This window comes from Mustelus asterias, chromosome 1 (genome assembly GCF_964213995.1).
Source record: "Mustelus asterias chromosome 1, sMusAst1.hap1.1, whole genome shotgun sequence".
In the NCBI taxonomy this organism is placed as follows: Eukaryota; Metazoa; Chordata; class Chondrichthyes; order Carcharhiniformes; family Triakidae; genus Mustelus; species Mustelus asterias.
Window position 1 is genome coordinate 21,065,247 of NC_135801.1, and position 12,370 is coordinate 21,077,616.

The 12,370-nt window shown below is 43.8% G+C and overlaps 1 protein-coding gene across 1 annotated transcript in view; it reads left to right on the top strand.

The window, feature by feature from the left end:
* Positions 1 to 12,370, top strand: part of jade1 (jade family PHD finger 1) — a 135,215-nt gene that overhangs the window by 117,014 nt on the left and 5,831 nt on the right. Inside the window, exon 11 of the mRNA XM_078210312.1 lies at positions 4,167 to 4,284. Coding sequence (XP_078066438.1) covers positions 4,167 to 4,284 — 118 coding nt within the window. The remainder of the gene's footprint in view (positions 1 to 4,166; positions 4,285 to 12,370) is intronic.

Genomic DNA, 12,370 nt, shown 5'->3' on the forward strand with positions numbered 1-12,370 from the left:
TCAGCCATGATTGAATAGCAGAGCAGACTCAATGGGCCAAATGGCCCAATTCTGCTCCCATATCTTATGGTCTAACTGGAAATAAATTGGACTTGCGACAGTTATAACTGCAAAAAAACTATAGGAATAGATTAAAAGTCTGAGCTTTGGGTCCTCGAGGTGCTTTTCCATTTCAAATATGTAGAAAATTTAGCCTGAACAAACTCTTCAATTTAACCCAATAACTGTTAAAGCAGCACTACTGAATGTGTGTGAATTAATTTAGATTTTTATGCGTACGTATATGTATAAATATTTCATATCTTTATTTGTATCATATGTATCTATATATATGTCTTTATATACATTTATTTTTATATAAATTATATTTATTAACGTGTCTGTCTCAGGGCTTGCAAGATGTACATGTGCACATTTCTCGTGGTTTATTATACATGAGCCACGTCTTGGTGTCTTCTACAAAAGCCCAAAGTACTTTCCAGTCTTGAACAACCAGTTTTCCTCTTGTGGTTTGGGTTTACATGATCAGCTAGCAGTGTACTATATCCTTTAATACATGTTGAACCCTTTTTTTTTGTTTACTGGTGGCTCTGGCCGGCAATTATATCTGGTATAGTTTTGTTCTGCCAACTTCCTCATTGGAGTTTAGTGGCTGGAAGCTATTTTGCACTAATCTGCTAATCCAGCAGTACAGCCGCTAATCCTGTGCAGAATGAGAAGAGATTTTGTTCCCTGCGCGGGCATGTTCAGTGAAGTCATTCTGGGCATTCACGGTTTGGGGAGATTAGTCGTGAATTTGCACAGAATCATCCACAATACCCTTTTTTCAAAAAATCAACTGATGCCATGTTTTGTCATCAAAATATCCTTCTCAATACATCACAGGGAAGATTAGAATGCTTTCAGACCAGTTGCTTTACATGTTGCACAATGTTGTAAAGCACTTTAATTTTAATTGTGTGCATTTTTGCTGTTCCTGCGCAATGAACACCACAATGATGGGTAGTTAAAGCGTTCCTCTCTCTGGTAATTAAGGCCATCCTGACACAGATGTTTGTTGTGGGTACTTTCTCCAGTCTTTTGCAGATGATTTCTCTCGGCCCCACTTATTGCCCCCTGGTTCTACTTGTGAATGTGTACCTGATGCCACCGTTCAGTGGCTGCCTTTTAAACTCACCCACAGAGTGTTGCTGACATTACAGACGGTCTTGGTGTGTATTTCCACATGACCAGAAATAGCTGCACTACAGTTAGCGGTGCGCTATTTTTAACCTGCGGCATAAATATAGAATTATGACCAGTGAAGGATGAATTACAAAAAAAAATTAGATTCACTGTCCAATCCGTGGGTTATGGGAGTGGGATTAGATTACAGCTCTGACCTGGCTGTCTCTTTTAAATCTTGTATCATTCATACTTACTTAAAAAGATGCTAAGTTGCGCATTCAGCTGATAATAATTGCTCAGCATGTCGGTACATACCTTGTGGGAGGCGAGTGGTGAAGAACTGGTTTGGGGAAGGGATAGGGGTGATGTTGGGATACATGGGCGGTATCTATCTCATGAAACTATGCAGCTTTCGGGAATCGTATTGCATCGAATGAGTGACACTCTACATACGCTGCATTATGTAGAGCACAGACTCGGTGATTAATCATTCCCATTATATTACTCGTGAGTAAAGCTTTGTGATTTCGAACGTGCACGTTCTGTGTGTTTCTCACTGCATGTTCTCCTGTTTCCTACCCTTGTGCTGTCACTGTCCCAACTATGTACTTTGTACGATCGATCCAGGTTGCAAATTGCTATTTACTCAGTAAGTTGACTGAATTAGCCTCACATTCACCAGACTGATTAATAAGGTACAATTGCAATAAGGTGCTCGCTCAGTAGTGTGGGCTGTTACTATGCTTAACTTCACACACACACACACACATACACACACACATACACACACACACACACACATATATATATTCAAATTCTGGAAGATAAAAGATTTGTTCTGCCAGATCATAATTGTTTCCTATATATCATTGTATTAACTTAATTTGTGTGTTATTGCTTTTTAATGCTGATTTTAATCATATCAAAACAAATCTTAAACCCAGTTAGGATTTTGCAGTTAACTCCATTTAGATGGATTACACAGTTTAATGAAGAGAAGTTTCCAGCTAAGAATATTGGAATTGAAATGTAATTAATTTTCATCTGCACCCATGGTATTCATTTGTGTTTAATGCTCTGAGTTAGTTAAGTGAATTTTTCATTTTTTTATTTCTCAAATTGACCATTTTCAGCAAGTTTAAAAGTCACCGTCTGCGGGGTCGGTTGCATGAAGTTCATTGCTTCAACTGTGTCTCTTAATGGCAGCCAGTTAAAAATGGCAGCACCAGACCTTTAGATGTCTGAAATCATCCATTCCACAGTGAAGTGTACAAAGAAACTATGTAACTGAAATACTTCACGACAGAAATCTTACCCAGTGAATGTAGTGAACTTGGGGTCGTGACTGTACTGGGGGTGAGGAATAAGCTCTGCTGTAACAGTTTGCCCATCAATATTGGGGAAGGAGCTGTAGATATCTGCCATTCAAAGCACTGCCCCATATTCTTTTCTAAGCTGTACCTGAGATCAGTTGTGTCTCTACTATTTCCTTATGGCTTTACTTTCCTTTTAACCTGTTGGCTTTTACTTCTGTGCAGTATTGAATGTACACTATTTATAACATTGTACTGTAATAAAACCTAATAAAAGTGGGCGTATTCTTTTATATAGTACATGTTGTGTGATTTCTGATTTTACTAATAGTCTCTTTGACACCACCTTCTACACTAAAGCTGGTACAATACTCTGGTAGTGCCTGTAATCTGTCAATGCAGCCTTCTCTCTTCAATGCTCCGATTGTTGTCTGTACTTAATGTGTGGATGGATAGCTTGTATGATCAGATTTAACACACACTCCTGTGTTGGAGTAATATTGGGCGGTGTTGCAGTCAGGAAGACATGTTTTGTTCTGGTGGTGGGTATGTCGGTGGTGGTGGGGGGGGGGGGTGGATATTGAGCAGTTGTCCAGCAGCATTCTCGGCAGTTGTGTGCAGTTGCGTTTCCCCCACTTTTTACTCTGAGCACTCAATCGCTTCCCCTGGCTGAGCTTCAGGTAACTGTACAATTTATATGAAACACACTTTACTCCATTTTTTTAAAAACGTAAAACCGAAGTAGTACCTCAAATAATTAGCCAGATACCCTGTGGGTAGATTAAATAAAGACAGGAGCAACGTACAGTGTGATGCATGCTAAATTATTATTATTCCAAGGCTTTAAGACCACAAAGTTTAATTGCTGTAAACAGGCACGACCTTTTCTTTTTTGAGCGAGGTTTGCTTCAGTTTAGTTCCAGCACAGAGTAACTGTACCTGTTTTCCCTTTTTAAAAAAAAAAATGCTTTTCGAAGTCTGAAGTGTGATGGGCGCACTCAAGACTTTTACAGAATCAATTGGCTTGCTGCCACAATCTATTGAGCAATCTCAGTAGACTGCCTACTTGAATTAAGATACTTGTTGAAATGAGGTCAGCTGACTGATGGTGGGAGGGGGAGGCAGAGGGGGTGGTGAGTAAGGACATATAACATTTTGCAGCCACAGAGAGTCCCAAATAGATTGGTTAAAAGTTAACCAGAAACTGTGAATGCTGGGAATCTTGTTTGTGAACAGAACTCCCACTCACCTGACGAAGGAGCAGCGCTTCAAAAGCGAGTGGCGTTTGCTACCAAATAAACCTGTTGGACTTTGACCTGGTGTTGTTAGACTCCTTACAATCTGAAATAAAAACAGGAACAGTTGTGATCAAGCCAAAACGTTAACCTGTCTTTCTCTTTCAGATGCTGACTGAGCTGCTGTGCATTCCAGCAATTTCTGTTTTTACTTTAGATAGATCTAGTGCTAAGTTATGGGTGACTTTTTTGTTTTTGTTTTTTTTGAAGAAGCTTGTGCAGGTAAGTTTTGTCTTTTTTTCCCCCCCGTATCAGGCAAGCAGCATCTACAACAAGATGTTGAGGCTCTGGTACTTTTGAGTGCTTCTTAAGGTGTAGAATGGTTGCTCGTGCATAAGTTAAAACTGTTTCTAAAGTTTGGTGTAACAAGGCTGTGATATTTCCTCACTAGGTTCGAAACCTTACTTACATGGTGACACGACGGGAGAAGATTAAAAGGTCGATCTGTCGGGTCCATGAGCAAATATTCCACCACCAGATGAAACTTCTTGAAGAAGAGCACATTTCTGGTAAGTGCAAGGAAGTAGCCCAACTGAATCATTCATTTCCTCTGTACCTTTCTCTCCGTTTGACCTCTCTCCCGAAGAAAAGCTAATCCTGAAATAGTAAGCGGGCAGGTACAGCAGGCAATAAAGAACAAAGAACAGTACAGCACCGGTACAGGCCTTCGGCCATCCAAGCCTGCACTGATCGTGATGTCTGCCTAAACTAAAACCGTATGCACTTATAGAGTCCGTATCCTTCCATTCCCATCCTATTCATGTACTTGTCTAGATGCCCCTTAAATGCCGTTATTGTACCTGCTCCCACCACTCCCTGGGCACCGCGTTCCAGACATTCACCACCCTCTGTGTAAAAAAAAAACGTGCCTCGCACATCTCCTCTAAACTTTTCCTCACGCACCTTAAACCTTTGTCCCCAAGTACTTGACTTTTCTACCCTAGGAAAAGAGCATCTGACTATCCACTCTGTCCATGCCACTCTTAACCTTGTAAACCTCTATCAGGTCACCCCTCAACCTCCGTCGTTCCAGTGAGAACAAGTCGAGTTTATCCAATCTCTCCTCATAGCTAATACCCTCCAGACCAGGCTGTACCCTCTCCAAAACATCTACATCCTTCTGGTAGCGTGGCGACCAGATTTGTACACAATATTCCAAATGAGGCCTATCTAAAGTTCTGTACAGCTACAGCACGACCTGCCAATTTTTATACTCAATGCCCCGACCGATGAAGGCAAGCATGCTGTATGCCTTCTTGACTACTTTATCCACCTGCGTTGCCACTTTCCATGATCAGTGGACATGTACGCCCCGAGCGTTTTGCCTGTCAATACTCCTAAGGGTTCTACCATTTACTGTATAAGAAGGCATATGGTATGATCGTTATAGCGAGAAGATTTGAGCTTAGGAATAGGGATGCTTTGCTGCAATTTTACAGGACCTTGGTGAGGCCACACCTGGAGTACTGTGTGCAGTTTTAGTGTCCTTATCTGAGGAAGGATGTCCTTGCTATAGAGGGAGTGCAACAAAGGTTTACCAGGCTGATTCCTGTGATGGCAGGTCTGTCATGTGAGGAGAGACTAAGTCGGTTAGGATTGTACTCATTGGAGTTTAGAAGAGTGAGAGGGGATCTCGAAGGAACCTAGATGGTGGAATTTTCCGGCTGCACTCGCCACAATGCTGGAAAATCCCAGCCAAGGTCAACGGATCTTTACTTGGTCCATGTCCCTCCAGCTACGATTCCTGTGGCGGGCGGGACAGGAAAATTCCGCTCATAAAATTCTAACAGGGCTCGGCAAGGTAGATCCAGAAAGAATGTTACCAATGGTGGGGGAGTCCAGAACTAGGGGTCATTGTTTGAGGATAAGAGGTAAACCTTTTGGGACTGAGGTGAGGAGAAATTTCTTCACCTGGAGAGTGGTGAATGTGTGGAATTCACTACCACAGAAAGTAGTTGAGGCCAAAACGTTGTGTGATTTCAAAAAGAAATTAGATGTAGTCCTTGTGGCTAAAGGGATCAAGGGATATCGGGGGGGAAGGCGGGATCAGAATATTGAACTTGATGATCAGCCGTGATCACGGTGAATGGCAGAGCACGCTCGAGGGGCCGAATGGCCTACTCCTGCTTCAAGTTTCTATGTTTAAATGTGTGAGGACAGGCAGTTTTTCCGAAAATCACCAGCACGATATGTCGACGATGGCAGTGGCATGATACAGTGCATATTATGGTGCTTTGTTTGCTCAATAACCAGTGCAGGAATAGAGAAGCCAGTAGATGATGCCAATGTTCCATGATATCATGTTTTTCAAGACTAAGTGGCGTGCATGTTTAATAGTGCAATAAGCAAAAAGCCAACCAGTGCAGATATAATTGGCGCGATTTGCCTTCTCAGGAAAAAAGCATGATTCCTGCCTGCGATTGTTCCTCATTGTTCTAGAAACCAGTTATTGTCCCTCAATCAGCTCTGCATTGCATGCAGAAAGAATACCGGGATGCTGCTGTTGATCTCTTTATTCCAGTGGCGGTGTACAACACTGCATGCCACAGATTTTACATGTGTACAAAGAACAAAGAGAATTACAGCACAGGAACAGACCCTTCGGCCCTCCAAGCCTGCACCGACCATGCTGCCCAACTGAACTAAAACCCCTCTCTTCCCGGGGACCATATCCCTCTATTTCCATCCTATTCATGTATTTGTTAAGACACCCCTTAAAACTCACTATTGTATCTGCTTCTACTATCCCCCCCCCGTCAGCAATTTCCAGGCACCCACCCCCCTCTGTGTAAAAGACTTGCTGTGGAGATGCCGGCGTTGGACTGGGGTAAACACAGTAAGAAGTTTAACAACACCAGGTTAAAGTCCAACAGGTTTATTTGGTAGCAAAAGCCACACAAGCTTTCGAGGCTCTGAGCCCCTTCTTCAGGTAAGTGGGAATTCTGTTCACAAACAGAACTTATAAAGACACAGACTCAATTTACATGAATAATGGTTGGAATGCGAATACTTACAACTAATCCAGTCTTTAAGAAACAAAACAATGGGAGTGGAGAGAGCATCAAGACAGGCTAAAAAGATGTGTATTGTCTCCAGACAAGACAGCCAGTGAAACTCTGCAGGTCCACGCAACTGTGGGTTTATGTCACACTATTTGTAACTCCCACAGTTGCGTGGACCTGCAGAGTTTCACTGGCTGTCTTGTCTGGAGACAATACACATCTTTTTAGCCTGTCTTGATGCTCTCTCCACTCCCATTGTTTTGTTTCTTAAAGACTGGATTAGTTGTAAGTATTCGCATTCCAACCATTATTCATGTAAATTGAGTCTGTGTCTTTATAAGTTCTGTTTGTGAACAGAATTCCCACTCACCTGAAGAAGGGGCTCAGAGCCTCGAAAGCTTGTGTGGCTTTTGCTACCAAATAAACCTGTTGGACTTTAACCTGGTGTTGTTAAACTTCTTACTGTAAAAGACTTGCCTCATACATCTGCTTTAAATCTTGCCCCTCGCACCTTAAACCTGTAATTGACTCTTCCACCCTGGGAAAAAGCTTCTGACTATCCACTCTGTCCATGTCCTTCATATTTAGTACATTTAGGATTAAGTTAAGAATTTATGTCATCTGGCAATTAATATTGGATGGTGACTATATCTACTAAATGGAGTGGGATAATGTCATCTAGAGATTTACAAAGCCATTTACAAGTTGGGATAGGTCATACAACACTAAATGTAAGGGGAGGAGGGGGTGAATTATAATATTAGGCGTTAGACTCAGGCAGACCATCTTTGGTGGGAGTGCATGCAGCTGGGGCCTTGATCCATTTTCACTTGCGGTGGCGAGCTGATTGGGCCCCAAACAGATGGCCGTAGGCAGCTCTGTTTGGGCTGGTGCAGTAGTGGACGGCTTGAAGGTGGCCTGGCTGGCAATGAGCTACATTTTCAGGATCGTGGAGAGGTTCAGGTGGGCTTGAGGGGGTGGGAGCCCCGGGCTGCTGTGGCCCAAACGACACTTAATGGAGCCCGTGGGAACGCTACAAAATTCATGATTTGTTTTTTATTGAGCTTATCGAGCCCCCACTTCTTTTCTGACGGCTTCTACTGAGCAGAGTGTCCAAACCGGCATTCCAACAGTAGGCTGCAAACAGCCGTGGGTTCCTAACTACAGCATATAACCCTCATTTTCATAAATTCATGAGGTTTCTACCTGAGTTTGCCAGACGGTTGCAGGTCTTCTGCCCTAAGATAACCACAGGACAGAAGAGTGGTGAGCATTGACTTAAATTCATGTATCACCTGGTTTCAGCCTGGTAGGGGGACTTTTAAATAAAAAAAACACACCTTCTCAGTCCCACTTTTTTATCCTTTCCAAGTTCTTCGTGCCTGTGCAAACGAATCTCGCTTTTGAGAATGTACGATTGGCATTGCCTTGCCCTTCTCTGACCTCAGTGAGCTGTTTTGTAACCCAGTGAAAGAGGATGGGAACATGCCAGACCCGTATATTAAACTTCCCTCTGCGCTGTCTTCTAATACCACTTCTCTGGATTTATAAATGTAGTCAGTGCTGCTTCCTGGTGCCATTTCGAGCATCGAGTCAGTTCACTATAAATACTAAATGCACCACCTGCTTTCTGCCTCCACTGACATTTTTTTAACCAGACCAACAACTGCTGCCCTCAACTGGTGGAACTTTGTAAAAGTCAGAAGGCACTTTGTAGCAATCACAATTTACCACTAAATTGATCACTTCCGGTAGGATCCCAACTGACAATTCAAGGAACGTAATTACGTCTAAAATTAAACCACCTGACAGCAAGGATGACGATGCTCCAGTAACTTACTTATGTTTTCACACAAACAAATATGTAGCTGAAGATTGAGAGTGGTCTCTGTTGGAAAATGTTTAGCTGTGGGTCTTCAGCATCCCAAACCTGGGACGAACACCGATGTTGTGCTGTGCACTGCAGACATGTCTCCACTGTGGATCTTGTATACTGTAATATAAAGGAGGCAGTATCCTCGATGGTGAACAGGCCAAACCGTACACTGACTTTGATAAGTGGTCTGGGGGCTAAAACAAAGCATCCACCAGTAGAGATTGGCAGCCCGCTGGTACATTATAAAATTTAACTTTATTTATTCGTGTCACAAGTAGGCTTACATTAACACTGCAATGAAGTTTTGTGAAAATCCCCTAGTCGCCAGCCTGTTCGGGTACACTGAGGGAGAATTTAGCATGGCCAATACACCTAACCAGCATGTCTTTCGGACTGTGGGAAGAAACCGGAGCGCCCGGAGGAAACCCACGCAGACACGGGGAGAACGTCCAGACTCCGCATAGACAGTGACCCAAGCTGGGAATCAAACCGGTGTCCCTTGCGCTGTGAGGCAGCAGTGCTAACCACTGTGCCACCGTGCCGCTGTGATAGTCAAGAATCTCTCTGTCTCTGTCTGAAAAATATTCAGTAACCCTGCCTCCACCACTGTCCAGGCAAGAGAGTTCCAAAGATTCATGACCCTCGGAGAGAAAAGATTTCTTCTCATTTCTGTCTTAAATGCAACACCCCTTATTTCTAAACAGTGTCCTAAGTTCTAGGTTGGTAGCACTATGCTGTTATGTAGTGCATTGCTCCCATATGCGTGTTTGAGTGTTCATAGATACAGCTGCTCAGGATGCTGTTGACGTTTTTAAAGTTGGTGAAACAATATCAGTTCTCCAAGGGGAGGGAGTCACAGGGGGATGGGGTGGAGCAGCGGTGGGGGTGGGGGAGGGGGGGGATGATGTCAGCGGCAAGGGCTGGGCAGGGGGTGGTGGATGGTGACTCTCAGCCCCCTTCCCAATGCTGGGTTCCTCAATCAGACACTGCTTTGTGAATGAGGGACTACCTGTGGGAGCCCGTTACATCTCCGGATGGATTTGCCTGTCTTGTCTCCCTCATGGCAAGTCCAGCTGTGGTGGCAAGATGAAGCTGTTAAGTGGGTAGAAATTGTCCACGGGGTGAAAACGGGCAAGTGGGGATGTCTCCACTCCACACCCTGATTGAATGCCTCCTGCCAAGAAGGAGGGCATTAACTTCTGCCCGTAACGTGCTCCACCAACACCTGCTGTTCAGATCATGTCCCTGGTTTTTGTATTATGAGCTTGCGCTCCATTTAACACTTGGTGTTCTGTTAATTAGCGGCAACCTCTCTGTCAGTGACTCCATTTGCTGATCTGTTTACCCTCTGTGCATTTGTGTGTGCATTTGTTTGATATTTCTTTCTTCATGTGGGATTTCCCAACATTAGTGCAGTATGAGTTCGAACATCCGCCACATCTTTGTGGCTATGTGTATAATTAGGACTAATAACAGTCTGTACATTTCATATATATGTGTGTGTGTGTTTAGTTCAGGGAAACAAACTCCATCATCAAGAACATTAAATGTAGTTTTGTATTCAGCTTTGTGCAGGAGCACCGTTGGATTGTATCTGTTGCTGTGGTGAAGGCAGAGCTTAAGTACACAGTGTTAAGCAGTGCCCACAAACTGAGTGACTAACAATAATCACTGTTTAGTGGGTGAGGCCATGGTAACGACATACAGGCCAGTTGTCTGCTACTAGTCCAGTTTGTTTGCATTCGTACAAGATGCAACCAGGCCAACGCAGGATGTGCATTTTTCCATTTGCTGGCTGCAAAACTTTGCTCTGCAGTGCCCGTTTTGTTTTTGGCGCAATGGGTGCCTCCGAAATGACACCTGTGGCACACTAGCACAGTTCTGGAGCCCCCTGCTGCCATCAGACTTTTGAATGGACCTACCTTATATGAAGTTGATCTTTCTCTACACCCTAGCTATGATTGTAACGCTAAACTCTGCACCCTTTCCTTTCCTTCTCTATGAATCTCCAGATGGATTTGCCTGTCTGCACAGCGTGCAAGAAATACTTTTCACTATACTAATACAAGTAGCAGTAATAAATCAAATCAGTTGTGCCAGGTGCTATTTCGATGAGGGCTTTAATGCATGCGCAGGCTGCATTCCTGTGCAGACTGTGACGTCAGTCATCCGGCAATGCTTTAATGCAACTGCTGCCATTTTGGAGCTCAATATTCCAGCTAAGCATGCATTCAGCAGCAGGACAGAACCCCCCATGGGCACTGTTTAAAAAGTTCATTAATTAATGATTGATTTCTGCTAGTTTTCGCTGCAAGTGTAGAAGCATTTGGTGGTTTCCAGAGTTGTTTAAAGTTATTATAGTCTACAGGGAGTGATGTGGCGCGTCCACAAAGACTTTGAAATGAAAACAGGAGAAGCTGGAAATACTCAGCAGGTCTGGCAGCATTAGTGGAGCGAGAAACGAGATTAATGTTTGAAGTCGATGGATGGAGCATGAGACGTGTGAGGGGTCAGGGATGGAGAGCTGTATTTTGCTTAATTGTTGTTTTTCATAGCTTCAACAAAGCGCTGATCCACCAAGGCAGGCCTACCGCCCAGCTCACCTCCGCATCCTCCACAGTCTTTACGGGATCGCCCGCCATGCCTCCCATTCTCATCTGATCCCCTGGACCAAAAATCCAAAGTTCCAGGGCACTTTTTCCTGGGTCGGGTTTGAGGAGCTGGGAATTGTCCTGACTCTACTCGGCACTGGGAGTGAAAACTCAGTCCTTAGTGTCAGTGCATTGCTTCTATAAGTGGGCCTCTACTGAAAATGCAATAGATTAGAAATATAACCTCATTCTTTTGCTTTTCTGAAATAAAATTGGTTTAGTCTTCTCTTTTCTGGTGATTTCAAGCTGGTCCCCCCAACAATTATGTCTTCTCCTCATATGCAGAAAGACATCCCAGAATGTTTTACAACAAAGAGAGAGTAAGGTAACAATCGTTGCAAGCATCTTAAGAAAACTGAGAGACTCTGAATGGTAATCAAAGGCATGGTTGGAAAGGTTTTTGGAAATAGAGTAACAGATAGTAACGTGTAGGGTAGGAGAGTGGAGATAAGGAGTGGTTAGTCAGTGTCTCATCAGTGATAGGTGGTTTCTGAAGCCAAGTGTAATTTCAAGATTGTGGGTGAGGGAGCAGATGTTTAGGGTGAGGTGGAGAATGGTGAAGAAGGCCAGTACGTCATTACAGGTTAGGGAGGCTGCGTTCAAGTGAAGGTTAAAACTCCAGTGATGAAGAATCACAAAGTGCATACGCTGAGGCCAGAGAAGATTTGCTGAGAAAGGCGACTGGTGGAAAAGAGGTGGCAATTGATTTTTTTTTATTCATGGGACATGGGCGTCGCTGGCTGGCCAGCATTTATTGCCCATCCCTTGTTGCCCTTGAGAAGGTGGTGGTGAGCTGCCGCCTTGAATCGCTGCAGTCCATGTCCTGTGGGTTGACCCACAATGCCGTGAGGGAGGGAATTCCAGGATTTTGACCCAGTGACTGCGAAGGAACGGCGATATATTTCCAAGTCAGGACAGTGAGTGGCTTGGAGGGGAACTTGCAGGTGGTGGTGTTCCCGTGTATCTGCTGCCCTTAATCTTAAAGGAGAGATGGTAAGTGTGAAGAATAATGGTAAAGATTGAGGTGGAATATGGATAGGAGTGTCACATCTGCTGTGTCTCAGCT